General features: G+C 38.7%; 1 protein-coding gene across 5 annotated transcripts; it reads left to right on the forward strand.

Annotated features, from left to right (window-relative positions):
• Positions 1 to 1,993: 1,993 nt before the first annotated feature.
• LOC142533081 (putative plastid-lipid-associated protein 14, chloroplastic) lies at positions 1,994 to 6,663 on the forward strand. Of its 5 annotated transcripts, none has more exons than XM_075639694.1 (14): positions 1,994 to 2,215; positions 2,435 to 2,770; positions 3,162 to 3,205; positions 3,292 to 3,370; positions 3,468 to 3,581; positions 3,889 to 4,071; positions 4,181 to 4,267; positions 4,434 to 4,540; positions 4,629 to 4,716; positions 4,793 to 4,873; positions 4,962 to 5,038; positions 5,268 to 5,403; positions 5,761 to 5,823; positions 5,986 to 6,663. In XM_075639694.1, exons 2-14 carry the CDS (start codon positions 2,441 to 2,443, stop codon positions 6,640 to 6,642), a joined length of 2,046 nt encoding a protein of 681 aa, XP_075495809.1. In that variant the 5' UTR covers positions 1,994 to 2,215; positions 2,435 to 2,440; the 3' UTR covers positions 6,643 to 6,663. The 5 variants fall into 5 exon arrangements, with proteins under 5 accessions (XP_075495809.1, XP_075495811.1, XP_075495812.1 ...); XM_075639696.1 differs by lacking the exon at positions 1,994 to 2,215 and adding an exon at positions 2,222 to 2,358; XM_075639697.1 differs by lacking the exon at positions 1,994 to 2,215 and having other exon boundaries at positions 2,620 to 2,770; positions 3,151 to 3,205.
• Positions 6,664 to 21,330: the final 14,667 nt, after the last annotated feature.

The following is a 21,330-nucleotide window of genomic DNA, read 5'->3' on the forward strand; positions in this document are numbered from 1 at the left end:
TCGAGTTTTGGGCGAGTTCGAGTAATCTCGATTGCAAGGGCTGTAGACGTGGGTTAGGTTGGTCCAGTCAGTTCAAGTTGGTCTGGTCACGGTCCTATAAGGGTTATTCATGGCCTGGAAGCGTCGGTTTCGGGTCTAGGGTCGAAGGTCGAAAGCTAGGTTCAATAGGGTTTGAATCTCGATACGTGCAGAAAATTTCAGCAGCTGGTCGAGGACTTTCGAGGGTCTTAGGTGGTCTGAAATATGCATTTTAAGGGCTGATCATGTAGGTTCAAGTCATGGTTTAAGTTTAGAAAAGTTTGGTTGAGTTTCGGGTTGATTCGGGTTAAAATCGGGACCCCACCCGATTCGGGTTAAAACTGGAACCCCAGCCTAAGTTTAAAACGAATTATAAAAGTTGATGAATGGGCACGAGTTTACGTCTAGAAAATGGTTATAAATATGTTTTGAGGTGTTTTAATAAGTTTGGTTGGCTTCAGGTCGAAAATTTGAGGTCCAGGGGTAAAATGGTCAATTAGGGTTTTCAGGAGCAAAATTGTCATTTTGCACCCCGATCGAGTTAGCAGTTCTGGAAACGCCTTGATAACCAAAATTGCATGTTTAAAATGTATATGTTTATTATGAATATGAATTTTTATGAAAATTCGAGAAAATACGTTGCATGCTTGGTTTTAAGAAATATACTTATATGCATGAATTTTATAAGTGATGAATAGAATGACATGTTTTTGAAGGATGTGAGTTGGTTGTAACTAATATGAACACGAACTCGAACACGAACATGTAAGGCCAAGGCTCAGTGGATGGGTAAAACTATACCTGATGTCCCCGGGTACCGCGGTTATACGTAGATGGATGCATCGACTTAGAGCTGATACGAAAGTCACAACTAATGATCTGAATTCAATAAAGAAAAATAAACACATATATGATTACATGATGATATATAATTTGAATATGTTTATGTTACGTTTGTTTAAGTTCACGCTTGTAAGGATCATAAAGTTTATTTTAATTACATTACTTTTCATTGTTGCGTGTTATATATATGTAATTGTTATATCGGTTCAGGTGTGTTGAGTCTTTAGACTCACTAGGTGTGATCCATGCAAGTGAGCATGATGAGGTAGAGACTGGAGGCGCTGAAGAGTGAGTAGGCGGAGCTGGGAGTGTGTACGATAACCCGATGACCTTGCATTTTCCGCATATTATGTTCCGCATATTATGTTTATGAGTAAGGGATAAACAATTTGGCTTGTTTTTGCATCTTTTTATGCTATAAAGGTGTTGAGTTCTTTTCAAAACAGTAGTATGGGAGTTGATGATATTTAGGATTTATTTAACTGCAGTCATTTTTATTCAATGGTTGACTGCTTTTATTCGCATTCATGTGTATGAATATTTTCGAACTTAGTTTTCAAAAAAAATTCTAGTAGTATTTTAGCAGTAGACGTTACATCTATACCAAAAGATGTCAACAACTTTCTTCCCATTTTCTTTTGACTAGAATTGAGCTAGTGTTCTAGATTTGGATTCTTGTTTGAATAACCTTCAATATTTCAAGAATTTCTTCTTATTTTTTGAGAACTCCTTCAACCTTTCGTGATACATAATATATCTGATTGTCGTAATTTTGTACCATCTTTTTGATTTTTCTAAAAAACACGAGAGTTTATAGTAATCCAGAACTATCTATAAGAATAATATTATTCTAGATAATATTTTATCTCAGTAATCAGATTTGTTATTAATTGCTAATGATATCCAACCTTAGTTATATCTTTGTTTTAAATATTAGAATTAAATCTGAAAATATAAATTTTAAACGCATGTTCGGATCTACCATTCGAGAAATATCTTCTCCTCTTAAAAGTTACATTGTAATAATAATTTAACATATCTGAGGCTCTGATCCAATTTTAATTGTCCTTTATGCAATTGTCCCTAAATGTGATCGCTAGAAGCAATAAAGTGGAGTCAAATTTTGAATAGAGAGGTGATTTTTTCCAACTCTATCCATAAATATCCATAAAATGTCAAATATGCACGCTCGTTAAGATATATATATATATCAGTCCGCGGGCGGACGCAGACTTGCGATTGGCTCGTGTTACAACGCTTCCACAGCTTTCGTGCACGCAACCCTCACGCGCTCGTTGTCTATTTGTACCACTCCTCCTGTGTATATCTCACGCTTCCATTTCCTCGCATTCAGGTATGCTAAATTCTCTGTCTACATAATTGTCGGTTAAAGTATTGGAAATTTTCAGGATTGTTTTTGCGAATGAGTGTTTTTTACTTTTTTTGGTAATTAGGATGTGATCCGTTGCTAAGGCTTTGTATTTACGAATTTTAGCGGTAGTTGATGTTTTACAAATTCGTTGACTCGAATTGAATTGATTAGTAAATTGATTTTTGTTTTTGTTTGATTTAGATTGTGATGGCGGTACCAATTGGAGTATGCTCCAGTTCAGCTTTTGATTATTCTCAAGTTCAGTGTTTGATGAGTTTGTCGAGTTGTAGAAATAATTCGTCGAGTATGCAAAGATCTTTGCCTGTGGCTACGAGGAATCACTATATTATACTCAGAGATAGGAGTTCGAGTGTAGAGGTTTTTGCTTCTAGAGGCAATATATCTCAAGAATTAGAATCCGAGGATAATGCTGGTGTGAGTTGTTCGGAGGAGGACGATGAATTAAGTCATGTGATTAAGTTCAAGATGTCGGATTTTAAGATTCACGACCGCGTTTCCATTGCTCTCGGCGAAAGGGTACGTGACAATTTCTTGCGAATTTGATATCATGCAAATGCTGTTGTGCTGTTATATCTATACTGTTGTTCGGCACTAGCACGTTTGAAGGCTAACTTAGCAACGAACAAGTAGGTTTCCTGAGACTTATATCCGACTTTCAGAGATAATTGGATACTTTTGAATGGAAAAGCATAATTAAATTTTCGTCATTGAACTTTGGGAATTTCAAACTCAACACAATCGTTTTCTGAATGGTAGCGAAGTAGAAGCCTAAGGTCCTACACTTTTTTGTAAAATCATATCTTTCAAAATAGTGCATATTTTACCAAAATCTCTTGTTATCACAAAATATTCTCTTATCAATGATTGGGTCCTCATTTTATTACGTTTGGGATAAGTTGTGATGCAGGGTGATGAGGTGGTATATGAAGCCACTGTGAAGGACCCTCGTAGGTTTGTTTCTTCTTCCAGACTTTGTCAAGCTCGTTTTGAAAGAATATGTATGAGATTTTAATATCAGTTTCTTTCTAGAAATGCAGTCCATTGTTTAACACAAGAGTTGTGCTTAGGAGACTGATTGGTACACTGGCTAAGCGAAGAGGAAGACGTGCAATGGAGGTTAGCAAGAATGATATTTTTAGTAATATTATTGAAAAGTTGCTGACCTTATTCTAAACTTGTTTTCTTTTTTTTTAAAAAAAAAAAATTGTTCTAGGTGTTGAGAAGACTAGGCAGCCGCAGATTATATCATTCTTACTCAATGCAAGTACATGGTTATGTTTGCTCATCCACAACCGAGGATAGTGATTCGTTCACTCTAGTTCATGGAGTAGGTTGCTTCCTCTAGTGCCAGTTTTTCTTATTTTTCGTCAATTTTCCAGGCATAAGGAAAATACAAATCATCAATACGGTGTACACATGATTGGTTTAACTCATGAAAAAGAGACGGTATTGATTGTATGACCACTGTTATACTCAGTTTCCTCATTTTTTATTGTGACAGTTCATAAAATATCTGCGAGTTTTCTTTGTACTGTAAACTATGATGGTGCATGGTCAAATGATTAATTCTCCTTTCTTCCTCGATTGATCAGGCTATCAGATGTCCAATGTAATTTTCTGAATTTGTCATGCAGTATCATGGAAGTTCTTCTTTGAGACATTGGCTTCAACGGTCTGATTGGCTTCCAACTTTGGAAGCTACTCTTGCTCTGGATGAGGAGTCCGTCAGGAAGGTTGGAGATGATACAGTGGGAGGACCAGCAGTTTCCCGACAGCTTCGCGTAATTCGACTCTTAATGCGTGATCTGTTGATTGGGGTTAGGAATCAAGCTCATCCTATCTCCAAAATTGGTGTAAATGGTTTCTTTTGTGGCTAAAGCACATTGGCGGTTAACCATGTTTCTTTTTTTCCTTACCATGTGCCAGGTGAATTACTTGCACAGCCATGGACTTGCCCATACGGAGCTGAGACTTGAAAATTTACATATTAGCCCCGTTGATAGACATATTAAAGTGAGTATGAACTATTCATTATCTTCTAACGGAAACAAAGCAATTGAGGTTGTTGCTACTTGTAGCATTTGATGTGCTATCCTATACTTGACTTGGTTAGTTGGATCTATCATTTTCTGGTTTACAATAAGGAACCGTCATCATCTGTTTCTTTATATAATCTTAGGTTGGACTACTGGGAAATGCTTCCGATTTCCACGAGTCCAGTCCAGATGATAGCAAACTCGATAGCAATATGGATAGACGAAAAATGATGATTGCTTTTGACATGAGGTTGGAAACGCTATCTGAACTTCGTTTGTCCTTGTTACGATCTAGAACCCTTGTTTTGACCTTTTTTTTTTCCAAACGTATTTGGTAGATGTGTTGGATTCATTATGGCCAAAATGGTTCTGAGAGACCTTATGGATCCCATGATTTTCTCACAGTTCAAAACATTTCTCTCCAAGGTATTATAAATTAAGTGGATTGGGATTTTTTGCTTCAACAGAAACGTCATTGTGCTCTTTTGTTTTCGTTTTTCAGGGAAACAACCCATCCTGCTTGCGTGAGTTTTTGATTAGTATTATCAATAGAAATTCTTCATCTGGAAAAATCGGATTCCAGGTTGGAAAACTTCCCATTACACATATAGCTGACTCATAGTTCCTAGTTCCCCCTTAATACCAACTTGTACTGATGCTGTAATTTGCAGATACTTGATAGAAATTGGGGAGCGGGTTGGAACTTGCTGTTCTTGCTTCTTGCAACGAAACCATCACAGGGAATTAGGTACCATTACATGGGTAGTTATTGTTTAGTGCTGTGTTCCTCCCATATCAATAAATATTATCTGCGCGTAACATCAAGTGAGCAAAAGATTTGTATATAGTTGTTGCGTAGCCTATGCACCTCAAGTTTTCTTCATTTCACTAGCAGTATTTTTGAAAGCTTGATAAGATGCATTTGTACGCATCAAGATCATTTTTTTATTAATTCAATTATGTTGGTACATCTGCAGTTGCTTGGATGCTTTGAGGCACCCTTTCCTGTGTGGACCACTATGGCGAGTGGACCCAACAATGGAAATGATCAGATGGAGCCTTGGTTCAACTGCAGTTCGAATCGCTGAGGAATATATTTATGGCAAGCAGCAGGTTTGTTGAATACATTCTCTCTAACTTATGCAGTCAGCCCTTAGCAATCCCAATAAGCAATCCCAATATTTCAATCTTCACGTATATGATCTAAAATTCGCATGTCTCACAGACTGATTGTATGTCAAAGAAAATAAAACCAAAATTTACGCTATATAATCCAAAACCTGAACTTTTATCAACGAATTTTCAACGTTTCCCTTGAGAATCTATAATTGTATTTATAATCAATATAATCGTATTTATAATCAACGTGTCGGAGACTGAATTAGAAAGGTTTGATGCTTAACTTTGAATATTATTGTGCGAAGTTCCTCTGACCAAGTGAACTGTTTTTGGTCTTTTGTTCCATTTCAGCGAAGAAGAATTGCACATTTTATTGAGCTAATGGAAATGTTGAACCCACATTCAAAGCCCAGGGTAACAAATTTCTTCATCACTTGGCTTTTTTTTACTACCGTAACTTCTTTTTTCTCGCCTCCATGTGTTGAATTCCGTATTTCAACCTCCCTTTGCTGAATCTGGTAGGCCGCCAACTGTTTTAACTTCCATTAGAACTGATAAATTTGCGTTCACATTCAGCAATGGCTGGAATTGCTTCCTGGCAAATGGCGTCTTCTTTATAGCACGGGTCGGCACATTGGTCTAACCCTGCGCCAACCTCCAGCTCGAGTCCTTATCGGCGATGTCCATTTGACAATATCCAAGCTTCTGAAGCCAGAAGCAACGTTTTCAATAGCATCAGACATTGGTTACAATGTTATAATTGGCAGAGATTGGGCTCATGACAAAACTGGGACAGGCGGAAAACTGAAGGTTACCTGTCTTTCTAAATTAAGAGCAGGACGACGGTTATATATAAAAGAGGAAACCTTGACTTCGAATTTCGTGTCAGCCACACAAGATGTCAGAGATTCTATTATAGAGAAGCTATCTAGTAAGAAGTGGAGAAAGATCATGCCCATAAAAGAATATCCTTCTAGCCTTCCTGTGGCAAAGCTCGTCTCCAGTGATGTTGAAATGACCATGAGCTTGGACAAACCGTTGAGTAGTGACATCGAAACTGCAAAGAATGTTATTCGCGAGGTTAGAATGCAAATACCACCCGAATTATTCGAGTTGTCGAAAATCGTGTGTGGGACATATGTAGATTCTAGGTTGCTTCTCCTTCGTAGTGTGAATGGTTCTGCCCTATTGTTCACCAGATCCCATGTAAATGACATATCATATAAACCATGATTTTTATGCATATTTTGATGTTTTCATTTCCAATCAAGTCGATAACACAGTTGCATCGGTTGTTAGGTAAGTGGTTTTAATTTCACACATATTATGTCGTAGGAAACGGACAAGTGTTTGAGATGAAATGAAGAATAATAACTACTATACACAAAAAAGATAAAACCAGCAGAAAAGTGTAAACCTAACACAATAAGTAATAATATGTATTATTCATTTCAAATAGTGTGGAGGTGTTTATCTGTGAAAATTAAAAAAAAAAATCCTCGAAACATTAGCTGAGGGTACATGTATAATTGCCACTGTCGAGGGGGTGGTGTAGATGTACACATGGTTGCTGCTGCTCAGGCATGGAGTGCTTAGGACTAATCTTCCGAATTCCGTTCCAGTAGTTGCATTGACATTATAGGAGATTCATGGAGTCACTTCATAGCTTTGTTTGAATCAGTTAAATTTTCTTTATCCTCAGGTGTTGTTCTGGCCAGTAAGCCTTTCTTACCTAGGATAGGATGTAATTCTTACTTCTTACCTAGGATAGGATGTAATTCTTACTCAAAGTGTGACATCATCTCTCCTGGTCTCCTTTATCCTACTGGATACACTGCACATCTACTAGTTACGCTTAATGTAGGTTTCATCTACTCTTCTGTACCATTTTGCCTTGCCCTCACCACAAACTTCGTCTCTAGTATTTATTTGTTCTCATGCTTATGGTGAACCCAACTTCCGAATAAAATCTCTATACTTCGACCACAAATCCTATCATCCTAAAAATTGGGCATTTTGGGGATATTTTGCCAAACTGATATCAAATTCTATGCATGATATTAAAAGGAGTGCCGATGTTTACCTTAAGAAAAACACACAGAGAGCCTTAATTCATGTGAGGATCTCGCATCGTATTATCGTAAATCATATTTTGATTCTCGATAATTCATGAGATTTGTCATATTATTAAGTATATGAAGGATATAATTGACAATGAAAGTGAAAAAATATGTTGTGATAATGAAATATTGTATTAGTAATTGATTTATGTTTGAAAAGTATGTTGAACAACAATAGATAAGTGACACATGTTACAGTTTCTTGCATAATTATCTGAGTATTATTTCAAATAAAATAAAACGAATTTCATTAGAAAGATGATACATACGACTAAAACTTTTATGTTTTTAGTTTTGTCCAAATCCATTTGAAAATATGAGCAAAATCATCCCCAAGTGTATCGTGTGCATTGAAGTTCTTGCAATGACACATTTTAGGAAGAATGAGCATAACTTCATGCCTGATATTCAAATGTCAATGGCACATGAAAGCCAATATATAGATATAATACTTTCATGTTGAAGACTTTTACTAATTCGAAGTGTAAAATAGAGTTTCAGACAAAACAAGGCACGCACCCGTGCTGAAAGTCGCCAAGCTCTGCCAAACTCCTTCTGAACAACAACAAGCGCGTGGCCGTGCCAGAACTCTCGCACCCACGCCCACCGCCTTAGCTGCATATGTTTTAAGATTGATAAGCATAGTTATGTTGATATTTTTCCTCTGTTTTCTACAAAGAAAAGTGAAAAATCAAATTCTATCGTCACAAGCACAGTTAGGTCTAAGGAAGAGGTCTAGGGCCTGGTTCGGGGTCGTTTAGACTTTCAAGCTGTGGTCTGTTCGGAGTCGTAAATTGTCCAAACGTGTCAAAATAGAGACGAATTGGACCTAGGTTAAAAAATTTCTTCAAGTTTCGGTTTTGGCTTGGGTTTGGGAAGTTCAAATAGCTTAAATTGGGTCTTAGGATGTTAATAAAGGTCTGGTATCGGGTTGGTTCGAGACAGAAGGGTAGTTTGGTCATTTGTTTGCCCAAAAACATGAAAACATGGGTAAAAGATTCGTTCGGTGAGAGAGTCGAGTCGTTTTTGAAATGTAGGTCCTAAGATGAAATTTTCAGCAAGTTTCTGGATATTTGGGTATTTTTAAAATTTTGGAATCAATTCGCTTTCTTTAGGACAAAGTCCGGGGTTGTGCGGGTAATTATAGAGTTGAAACGTTGGCGGTCGGTTTGAGGAAAAGTCGAGGGGTATGCAACTTCTTAAAACAATTTCATATCATGTTCAATGTTATTTTTAGAATTTTTAAAGTATATGCATAATATATGTTATTTTCAGAAGTTTTAACGTATCTGCATGTTTATGCTATTTTTAGCAGTCTCGACGTGTACGAATGATATAAGCCATTTTTAGAAGTTTTAAAGAATATGAAAAGTTATGCATGTTTTTACGAAATGATAAACTAAAGGAAAATATTTTTGAGGAATGTGAATTGATTGTGACGTAAAATTCGTAAGGGATCCGTTGAAAATAAGAACGGTGACGTTGCAATGAAAATGGAGTGAAGCATCGAAAACGGGGGCGATAATCTCAATAATAATGGATCCATTGAAGAAGTGAACGGTGAAATTATTTTGTGACAGTCGGAGGGATCGTCGAAGAAGTGGACGTTGAACCTGGCGGCCTAGTACTATGATTTATTTATTGATCAATCAATTGAATGTTGTCACTACCGAGGAACGAGCTTCACTTAAAAACGATATTTTTATGGGAAAGTTCATATCTAAGTGTGATTTCAAAAGTTGCATATTTTTGAAGGTTTTGCGTTTGCATGACAAATCTATTTTAAATAAACGCAATTTTTACGCATGTGATTGTATAATTATGTACTTGATATATCAGGTTTGAGCGTGCTGAGTCAATAGACTCACTAGGTTTGAATAGTTGCAGGTGATGATGATATTGAGTCATGAGGTGCGAACTATCAAGTCATCCGGGAGGTGCAGTATATACCCGAGGACCTATAAATTCCGCATATGTTAAAGATTTTGATGATTTTATGGATGATTGTTTTTATTTACAGACCGTTAGGATGATAGAATTTATTGATCTTAAATTTTATACTTTTACTGATTTATTTATGTATTTCTCAAGAACGAGTCTGGACATTATGGAATTCATTTATTTTACTATTTATGCTAGTTTATTTATGATGAATTAATTATGCATGGTTTAAGAATAAAAAAACTAGTGTAAATAAATGAATTTAGAAGTTAGGGTCATTTCAGTTGATATCAGAGCGGTGGTTCTTGAAAGGGTTATGCCTGTCGTTTCCGAAGAGCTCAAGAAGTTACGCCTCAAGTCTGTGTGTTTTATTGCTTTAAAGTTTTTAATTGTTTAGATATATCTGCTTATATGACTATCATAGAAACATGTTAGACGCGTTTTATTTTAAAACTACATGTTGGTTACGTGTTGGGTTGGACGACTTGTACATATATGCCTCCTAGACTAGTTCTTCGCAGAGATAGTAAGGATAGGTTGGGAGGAGGAGAATCCACCGCATCCTCCTAATCAGGATGCTAGTGCTCATGTGCTAGCTGGTATGGCTCGATTACTGGAGCAGCATTTTGGGAATGCTGCAAGGGTTCGACCATAGGTAGTATATGAGCGGTTCAGGAGGATGGACCCCGAGGAATTTTCTTGCACCACTGTTCCATTCGTGGCTGAGGGATGGATCAGGTCTTTGGAGATGATCTTTAGATATATGGATGTGACGGACGCTGACTGAGTTCATTGCACTATCTATTTGCTGAAGTATGATACTTCGTTATGGTGGGAGGGAGCGGAGCGAGGAGTGAATCTAGCGACTTTGACGTGGGAGGACTTCAAGAGGGTATTCTTTTAGAAGTATTTCAACGCCGATGTCCATTCGAGGTTGAAGACGGAGTTCATGAGTCTCCTCCAAGAGGATTCATCTGTTGCTGAATTTGTTCAGAGGTTTGACCGGGGCTGTCACTTTGTGGCCCTGATTGCAAATAATGTTGCAGAGAAGCTACGTCATTTCTTGGATGGTTTGAGGCCGAAGATCCATCGGGATGTGGTGCTGGTAGATCCAATCGACTATAATTCTGCTGTTGCTAGAGCTTTTCGAGCTAAGCAGTCACTGAAAGACATCGAGTGGGAGATGCGGTGCAAGAGGAACCGTGCTCAGCAACCAAGCCAGTAGAATAAGAAGCCATTCACGGGTCCTAGCAGGAATCAAGGTCAGCAGAGGCCTCAGGGAAAGCCGAAGCAGAATCAAAAACTAGGTGCTCCGAAGAGTGATGTGAAGCCATTGTGTAAGGAATGCAACCGCTACCATTATGGTAAGTATGTGTGGCTCTTTGGGAAGTGCTTCAAATGTGGAGAGCAAAGGCATATCGCTCTCAAATTGCCCTAATATTCAGGCACCTGAATCTGGCAGGGTGTATGTTATGCATGCAGAGGAGGCTGAGCTAGACACTACTCTCATCACAGGAAGGATCCGTCTCGAGGGTGTAGCCACGAATGCGCTGTTATATTCTGGATCTACTCATTCCTTTATTTTTCTGAATCTTTTGTGAGCCTTCTGAGGGTCACATCTGAGCAGTTGCATTTGGGATTTAGAGTTATGGTAGTTCGAGAGAGGAGATGTTGTCGTCTAGCGTGGTTAGAGGTGTGGAGCTTGAGATACATGGTTATTCTATTCGAGCAGATCTTATTGTACTTCCTATGCTCGAGTTCGACATTATCTTGGGTATGGGTTGGTTGACAGTGAATGGAGGTTTGACCGGCTTCCATTGGAGGACCGTATCTATTAATCCAGTCGGCGGGGAGTCTTTCTTATTTGAGGAAGCTCTGAGTAGTCGTGTGCCACACATTATCTCTTGCTTGCGCGCGAGGAATTTGATTATTAAGGGATGTCAAGCTTTTCTGGCTAGTCTTATCTCGATTCCTGACACAGCCAGTTGGACTATGGAGGAGGTAGAGGTCGTCAGGGAATTTCTTGATGTTTTCCCTGACGACGTGATCGGCGTTCCACCAGCAAGAGAGGTGGAGTTTTCTATCAAGCTGATGCCGGGTACCATGCCAATTTCTAAGGCACCTTATCGTCTTGTACCTACTGAGAATGAAAGAGCTGAAGAATCAGATTCAGGAGTTGTTAGACAAGGGTTTTATTCGTCCAAGTTCAATTTTATGCGGTGCATCAGTTCTCTTTGTGAAGAAGAAGGATGGCAGTATTAGACTCTGTATTGATTACCGAGAGTTGAACAGAGTGACTGTGAAAATCAAGTATCCGTTGCCAATGATCGAAGACCTATTTGATCAGTTGCAGGGAGCTTCGGTGTTCTCGAAGATAGACCTTCGTTCCGGTTATTATCAGTTGAAAGTCAAAGTGGCGGATGTTCATAAGACGGCCTTCAGAACTCATTATAGGCAATAAGAATTTCTTGTGATGCCATTGGGGTTGACAAATTCCCCATCGATCTTCATGGATATCATGAATTGCGTATTTCAGTCGTATTTGGATCAGTTTATTATCGTGTTCATTGACGACATTCTGATCTATTCGAGAAGTCGCAAGGATCACAATCAACATCTGATGACAGCACTGCAGGTGCTTCGTGATCAAAATCTATTTGCCAAGTTCAGCAAGTGTGAGTTCTGGTTAGAGAAGGTGGCATTCTTAGGCCACATTATTTCAAGAGATGGAGTAGAGGTCTACCCGTCTAAGGTCGAAGCTGTGAAGGAGTGGTCAGTACCTAGTAATGTATTCGAGATTCGCAATTTCTGAGGCCTGGATGGTTATTATCGCAAGTTTATCAAGAGATTTTTGTCTATTGCAGTGTCCTTAACAGATCTGATGAAGAAAAATGTCAAGTTTGTATGGAGTGCCGAATTCCATAGCAGTTTCGAGAAGTTGAAGCAAGCACTTACTGCAGCACCAGTTCTAGCGATGCCCTTCGGGCAAGGGGATTATGTGCTATACACTAATGTTTCGAAGCTCGGTTTGGGCACTGTACTGATGCAGAATGATAGGGTGATCGCCTATGCGTCCAAACAATTGAAAAATCAAGAGAAGAACTATCCGACGCATGACCTTGAATTAACTGCAGTTGTTTTTGCACCTAGATTTCGATACATTACTTGTATGGTGAGAAATGCAAGATTTTCACTAATCACAAGAGCCTCGAGTATTTCTTTACTCGGAAAGAGCTGAACATGAGGCAGAGGCGATAATTGAAGTTGGTTAAGGACTATGAATGTGACATTAGCTATCAAATGGGGAAAGCTAAAGTGGTGGTCGATGCATTGAGCTGAAAGACAACAATAGTAGGCCATGTAGCAGTACATAAACATCTCCAGACAGAGATTCAGAGGTTTGACCTTGAGATTTATGCAAGTGGCCATGCCCCGAGATTATCTACCTTGACGGTACAATCCACTTTGAGAGACCGCATTCGTACTGAGTAGTCTACTGATGAGCAGTTGCAGAAGTAGAAGACGAGGGACGAATCAAAGGGCGATACTTTGTATTCGGTGGAGGACGACATTGTCAGATATAGAGGTAGTTTATGGGTGCCTAGTGGTGATTCGTTGAGAATCGAGATTATGAAAGTTGAAATTGATTATACAATCTAGTGAATTTGAGTAACAAATCATTCTCATCTAAAAAAGTCCAAAACAACAAAAATAGATCAGTGTCACACCAATCAAGGCAGTAACTTTTCTTGGATAGAAGTGGTCGAGGATACTGACCAGCCAGCCGAAAAATTGAAACTGATCGGTGGTAGCTCCACCCAGAAAAATCAATATTCCAACGACTCTCCCTCCTCCAAGACAAAAAAGGAATAATCATCTAAGATTCTCTTCAATCCACCAGTTCAGGACTGGTCTCTACCTTTCCCATAGCCAAGGGGAAAGGAAAAGCGTAGCTGAAGTTCATGTCTCATAATCAGTATCACCTATCATGAAACGACCTCGATTTTTTTTTTCTAATCTTAAATGATAAATTCTAAAATACTAAACTAAATAAAATAATTTAACATTTCTAACAATCAAAATAAATTAATTTTTTAAATATCAAGTTCATAAAATAAATCCTAAATCATCCCCTAACCAAAACTTCCTAAATTGACCTTTGAAAACATCACTAACAATAAAAATAAAACATAAGAATATCTATAATAAAAATCATTAACATAATCTTTAAATATTTAATCTATCAAGCTAGTGCGAAAACATAAAGGCCCTAGGGTGTGTACTGATGCACTCGATCCACTCAAGCGTCGGCACCTCCCATAAATCATCAAAACCTGCATCATACAAACCTAGTGGTCTAAAGACTCAACACGTTCTAAATACGGATAGCAAATAGTACATATACATTCACATTCATTAAAATCATATTTTTATTTAAAATATCTTTTGAACATAAGTAAACCATTTAAAATCATTTTAGCATAATTAAATCATAAATCGTAAAATCATTTTAAAATAACCTTAAGCATAATAAATCCTTAAAAATCATTTAAAATAAGCTTTAAGCATAAATAATTCATTTCAAAAATAGCTTTAATCCTCATCATAAATCATAAGAATCATTTTTATCATAAGCTTTCAATCATATATCATTTTGGGTGAAGTTTGATCCTTGAAAGTGACTTGTTTTTATCTTTTGGTCGACTGCAGTCTTAGCTCTACATGGTCCATGGGGGTGTGCACTAGGGTCCCTCTTGGGACTTTTTCCATACACGAGGTCCTCTGGGGCCTTGGCCCGTATATGGGCTCCCTCTGGGGCCTTGGCCCTCACGTCATCCCCACAAAATTGTAAGTTCACCTTCCTCAACATAAACGGATCCCCCGCAAATCATGTATCATATATCATATCTTATGTCACAGTTAATTCACATCCCTCAAAATATTTTTCATTTTTTTAAAAAAAATCATAAAATAGCGTAACTTTCCAAAAATAACATTTTAAACAGTATAAATTGCACAACTTTACAATAAATCGTAAAATAACATATTATCATCAAAATCATCATTTTAAATCATAAAATATCATTTAACATGCGTTATGATCCTTCGGGACGTTGCCAAGCGTTTACGTATTTTCCTAAGTGTAAAATTACTGTTTTGTCCCTGGACGTAAACACTCAAATTTATTTTTTTTTATCACTTTTAATGACATGAGATTATTCTAAATAATTATTTAAGCTTAAATATAATTTTTCATAATTTTATAAAGTTTAAACTAGGCTTTTCAATTATTTCTTTAATTAACGTTTTGTGAGGCGATAAAATCCCGGATAAATTCAAAACTCCGTATTTTGATCCCAAATTTTAAGCATAACATTTTTATTATTTATTCTACCCTTATGAGCCATGAACCACACCCGTGGACCCATGGTTCTAATTTTTGTTCTTAAATTCGAAATATTGACCCATTATCGAACACACTGAGACATCTCCCAAAATACTCGAGCCAAGCCCGAGCCACCTCGAGCCAAACCCAAGCCAACCCACCTAGGCACCCTCTTGACTAAGCCCAGCTCAAAGAAATAGCCCCTAAGTCACTCCAACTCACCTGGAAACTGACCCATCACCTGCATGTGTGTGTGCATGAGTCTCCATAGTGCAATAGGACTCCCATCTAGTCTAGGACCCTTCCAGCCAAGCCACCACCAAGCCCACATGACCCTAACCCTCCATGGACCATGCCCAAACCCTAACCAGACCAACCCAAGCCCTGGACCCCGCGGAGCGAGCCACCAAACCAAAGCACAGCAGCCGCGCGCTTCATGGAGCTTCCCTCACGGTTTCCTCTTTTGGCTCGAGCCACAGCGCACCCAGCCACTCCAGCCCCTGGCCTGACCCCTGCCCATCACCCTAGGACCCTGGTGGACCACCCTGGCTCGCCCCCAGGCCACTGTGAGCCCCTCTTCTCAGCCACACCAGAAACCTGCGCGCCCCAAGCTCTCTCACGGTTCTCTCAAGCCAGCGGCCAGCCCAACCACTCCAGCCCCTACCCATCACTCTAGAACCCTTATTGACCACCTAGCCCAGCCCCAAACCGAGCCACAGCCCCTGGAACTTCCAGCCACCAGAAACTCTCTCGGGAAGAGTCCTATGCAGCGTGGACTCATCCCTAGCCCTGCTGCACGAGTCCTAGCCCACTAGGTCTCTACCAGGCCCTCTCCCCTGACCCTACTCGTTCCCCAGCCAGCCCTAGCCAAGCCCCCAAGCCCCATGCAAAGCCACCGAGTTCCTTGAACCCCAACAAGCATACACACACTTTTAAAAACTCTCAGCCCTTCTTTGATAAAAATCCTACGGTTCTAGCTTAGTTTTCTCAATTATTTTGTCATGTTTTGGTTATAAATCATTCATATAACAACCTATGTTGGCAGCGTACTCGTTGGATTCAAAATCGTTTTTCATAATAACATAAAATCGTCTCGTTTTTGAAAATATACGTTCTATCGTAAAAATAATCCGACAAACGTATTTTTTATGCATAAACAATTAAACACACATATTATGATTTGTATGATATTTTAAAAAGGTTTAGGAAACGTGGCTTTGCGTTTATAACACTCGAATTTTCAATCGTCGGCGAGGAAGGACGAACAGACGACGAAGAACACAAGCTTTTCTCTTCTCCCAAATTTTTGAAATTGTGGTTTGTGCTTTGAGGTGTGTTCCATGGCTGATTGGTGATGATTATGGTGAAAGAAAACTCTAAAACACTATTTATGTATTTTAATTAACATGTAATTGGGTTTAGGTTTGGGCTTGCTTGGTTATGGTGATTGGGCTTACTTAATTTATCTTAATTAGGCCCAATTGCCCTTATTTAATTGTAAAATAATATTGTTGGAAACTAAGTTTCGGCGTTTGACAAACTGAAGGACAAAAGCTAATACCAACTGATTATAATAACTGAACGTGTGAAGCCGCAACTGAACTACGCAACTGATTTACGCAACTGAACGAACAGTCAAATAACAGCAGTATTAAACCTTACCAGCTATTGCTCAGCAGCTGATTCTTCAGCTGAACACGTCATCAGTTATCGGAAAAGGACATTTAACCGACAATGGTACACAGCAGACTGTTACTTAGTGGAACGCCGCATTTCAAAGATTGCAGTGTACGGTTGTCAGAGGAATATTGACGTGGCAATCAACGGATATAAAGATTCAAATATTATTTATTGTTACCGTTGGAAGAGAAGCCTATAAATAGGCGAGAAGAGCAGTCGAAGAAAATGACGAACAACTATTCTATTCAAGCTTGATGTTACGCTGCTAAAATCACTACTCGTACTCAAATATCAAAAGCTCACTCTTATCAGATTGATCAGTAGCAATCAAGGCTACATTTACGAGCTTGTTAGCTCTTTGAAATCATTGTTAGACTCATTCAGTCATGTTAAATTCAGTCACGCACTATAAAAGTTTTTGTGAACTAAGAGTTTCACTTTTGGCAGTGTTAAGTTCAAACTGAAGTGGGTTAGTACAACTTTTGTATTCGATCAAAGTCTTTTAGTAAATATCATATCTTCGTGATAGAAGGGGTGACGTAGGAGTTATTCTATTCTCCGAACATCCAGAAACAAACCGTGTGCATTTTATTTCAGTTATTCTATCTCTCAGTCAGTTTACTTCCACAACTGTTTTTTCAGTTAAACTGATTGTTATCGATTGGCAAGATACCGAGTGTTAGTTTGCCACTAAACTGAACCCAATTTTCGAAAAATATATATAATTCGTGAGTGTTTATTCAACCCCCCTTCTAAACACTTATCGCCTTCTAACTGATCCTTTCAAGTGGTATCAGAGCTTATATCTTGCAAACTTTCAGGTTTTCGTATTCTCAGAAATGGCAAATCAAATTCCAGCACACATTTTGAATGCTATGGCTATTGATTTTGAGTCAGTTCTATCAGTCAACGAGGCAGATATCAAGAACGTATTTCTGAAATTGGAAGCAGCTGGTTTGAGGACATTTCTGGAACAATCTTCTCAGGAAATCTACCCGAAGGAACTTCATGATTTCTACTCAAATGGGTATATCAATTCTGATGGAAACGTCATCACTACTATCAATGGTCAGTTGTTGATCATTTCTGAAGAATCTTTTGGAGAACTGTTCTTATTTCCTACTGATGGGCTCAACAACGTTTCTGAGGTTAATACATCCGATATTGAGGAGATGCAATCGTTGTTAGCTGATGGTCGGAAAATCAAAGTTTCCGATCCCAATAAAGAGTTGAAGCCAAAAATCCAACTGCTGGCTGATATTGTGGCTAAGGGGATCTTAGCTAAGGCCGGTTCCTTTGCTGCCCTTACTCTTGAAAAATTTCAAGCGATGACTGTGATTATGGCTGAAAAGAAGGTGAATTGGAGGCATATCATCTTTTACCATTCTACGCAACATGGTCAAATCAACCAAGCAGTCAAGGGGTATGCAGTTCAAATCAGTTATCTTTTGAAGGCCAAGGGGCTAGTGGCTGATAATGCTGAAAAATCAGTCAAGTTCAAAATCTTCAACGCCAAGAACGTTCAGCCACCCAAGACTAAACTGGACATCTCTCCTGATCAGTTTGTAAAGATAAAAAAGGAGATAGGGACGCAGCAGGATGTTCCCATGTCAGTAAAGAAGGGCACAACTTTGGCTCAGCTGAAGACAATCCAGAGAAAATTGATTGTCAGTGAATCAGATTCTGAGAAGACACCTTCTTCGAAGATTGCAAAGAAACAAAGGACACAGAAAACCAAGCCGGCAGCAATGTTGGAATTCATCCCGACTGAAAGTGTAAAGCAATCAGATGTTCAACAGCCTATTCAGGCTATTCCTCTGAAAGCCATTCCAGCTGAAGTTTCAGCAAAAGATTAGTTACCCCCATCAATTGATCCATCCAAAAAGGTCATCACCACAGCTAGTAAAAAGAAGGAATCAGCTAGAGTTACAGCTCCTTTGATCCATATCAATCGACCTACCATCTTTGCTCCTACTTGACCCAAAGGAATCAAAATTCAGGAACTGGTGGATACTACTCGTTCTGGACTGAACATTCCGCACATTCTCTCTGATGAGAAAGGCAAGGGCCAGTTGATCGAAGAGCCCAAGCCAACAAACGCGATTCAAACTCACATTGACCTTATCTGGGAACAGGTCAATGCATTTGCTGAATCCAAACTGAAAACTTATGATGCTTGGACGCGTTTCAGAACTCACATCTTTGCCAAAGAGTTGAAAAGGAAGTCTCAACTGCATAAATTCATCAAACTGGAAGCAGGTGTTCTTAAAGTGGTCAAAGATGCTACCATTGTTCAGGCACTGGAAAGAAAAAAATATTTCTTTTATCAAATAAGAGCCAAAAAGTTGGCTCAACTGATTGAGAAGCTCAAGAGCAACTACATTCCTACAAATCCAACTGCCTACAATGATCGAGCTGTGCTTACTCAGTTAGACACAGATCTTATGAATTTGCAAATGCAGATAAAGTTCTGGGAAATGGATCAGGAATTAGTCAATCATGAAGGCCTTTCAGAAGAATAAGAAGACGAACCTTCATCACAGCACAAAGAGCCATCCCCAGAACAAGCTGCTGCTACAACTGTAGAGCCAATTCAGGATGTGCCACAATCTTCTTCTGCTGCTGATCCTCAACTATATTCGGACGCTGACTTGACACTTGCTAATATCGATGAAATCATTCAGTCCGTATCCCAAGAACTTCAGACAAATGTGCCTTCAACTGAATCAGTTGATCTCCCAACAGATCAAGCAGTTACAGATGCTCCTATCTCTTTCACTGAGGAACCAGTTCAACCTTTTATCTCTGCTGAACAAAGTGTTCTAACTGATGTGCCCATTCGATCGCCTGTCGTGACAAATCTAGAAACTGTTGACACTGTGGAGGCTCAGTTGCATGCCATTGAAAATTTTCCAACTGACGAGCCGCAACAAGTCTTAGTTGACCAAAAATCAGAAGCACCAGTCACTGAAACTCCCACAGATCATCAACTTAATCAGCAGGAAAGTTCCTCTGCTGCTACCGAATCACTCTTCATCTCCTCCTATTCAAGAATAAGCCAGTATGCAAGACGTTCCAGAGCTGATACATGCTGAAACGGTAATATCTGACAGGACTATGGTGGTCTTTGATCAAACTACCAGGGAATAGGAACCAAGGATGACTGAACATGTATCTCATCATCCATCCTCAGACATGGATTTAGTACTTGAAGAGATTCAGGACATCCAAAATCACATGTCATAGATGATGGATGATATCAAGAAAATTCAAAACACTCAACTTGCTCATTCTCTGAAAATAGACTCTTTAGTTGAATTCAATTCAGAGAGGCTGAAGAAAATTCAAGTTGCTGTGACCTCTATCTCTCTTACAATAGAGAAACTTAGAAAGAAAGAGGCTTAGTTGAGAGTCTCTCCCTAACTCAAGACACAATCAGCAAACGAGTTGACTTTGTGGAGACGTCTGTCTCAAGGAACATAGATTTGATGCAAACCATGGTGCTTAATGCAATCTTAAACGTGTCCACTACTGTCGGCCTCTTATCGGTTGATGTTCGGAGGTTATCAAATAAGATGGATGTATTTGACAAAAAGGGAGAAGAGATTAACGCTCAGCTATATCAACAGAAAAAGCAGTCAGAATCTCGTTGAAGAGCAGTCAGAAGTTAACTGTTTCGAGTAGCAGTTTTTATTGTTTGAAGATTATTATTCTTTAAGAAGAAGTTCAGTTAATTGAATTCTTATCTTATCTACAATGAGTTAAGTTGTTCAGTTATTATTTGCTTAGTTTTGTCAAACACCTAAAAAGGGGAAATTGTTGGAAACTAAGTTTCGGAGTTTGACAAACTGAAGGACAAAAGCTCGAACCAACTGATTATAATAACTGAACGTATGAAGCCGCAACTGAACTACGCAACTGATTTACGCAACTGAACGAGCAGTCAACTAACAGCAGTTGTAAACCTTACCAGCTATTGTTCAGCAGCTGATTCTTCAGCTGAACACGTCATCAGTTATCGGGAAAGGACATTTAACCGACAATGGTACACAGCAGAATGTTACTTAGTGGAACGGCGCATTTCAGAGATTGCAGTGTACGGTTGTCAGAGGAATATTGACGTGGCAATCAACGGATATAAAGATTCAAATATTATTTATTGTTACCGTTGGAAGAGAAGCCTATAAATAGGCGAGAAGGGCAGTCTAAGAAAATGACGAATAACTATTCTATTCAAGCTTGCTGTTACGCTGCTAAAATCACTACTCGTACTCAAATATCAAAAGCTCACTCTTATCAGATTGATCAGTAGCAATCAAGGCTACATTTACGAGCTTGTTAGCACTTTGAAATCATTGTTAGATTCATTCAGTCGTGTTAAATTCAGTCACGCACTGTAAAAGTTTTGGTGAACTAAGAGTTTCAGTTTTGGCAGTGTTAAGTCCAAACTGAAGTGGGTCAGTACAACTTTTGTATTCGATCAAAATCTTTTAGTGAAAATCTTATCTTCGTGATAGAAGGGGTGAAGTAGGAGTTATCTATTCTCCGAACATCCAGAAACAAACCGTGCGTATTTTAATTCAGTTATTATTTTCAGTTAGTTATTCTATCTCTCAGTCAGTTTACTTCCGCAACTGTTTTTTCAGTTAAACTGATTGTTATCGACTGACGAGATACCGAGTGTCAGTTTGTCACTAAACTGAACCCAATTTTCGAAAAATATATATAATCCGTGAGTGTTTATTCAACCCCCCTTATAAACAATTATCACCTTCTAACCGATCCTTTCAAATA

Source organism: Primulina tabacum, chromosome 18 (assembly GCF_025594145.1).
Source record: "Primulina tabacum isolate GXHZ01 chromosome 18, ASM2559414v2, whole genome shotgun sequence".
In the NCBI taxonomy this organism is placed as follows: domain Eukaryota; kingdom Viridiplantae; phylum Streptophyta; class Magnoliopsida; order Lamiales; family Gesneriaceae; genus Primulina; species Primulina tabacum.

Coding starts and splice junctions, on each gene's coding strand:
- LOC142533081 (XM_075639694.1), top strand. CDS start 2,441: ATGGCGGTACCAATTGGAGTATGCTCCAGTTCAGCTTTTGATTATTCT. Junction 4,874..4,961: donor CTGGAAAAATCGGATTCCAG/GTTGGAAAACTT, acceptor TGTAATTTGCAG/ATACTTGATAGAAATTGGGG. Junction 5,039..5,267: donor AAACCATCACAGGGAATTAG/GTACCATTACAT, acceptor GTACATCTGCAG/TTGCTTGGATGCTTTGAGGC.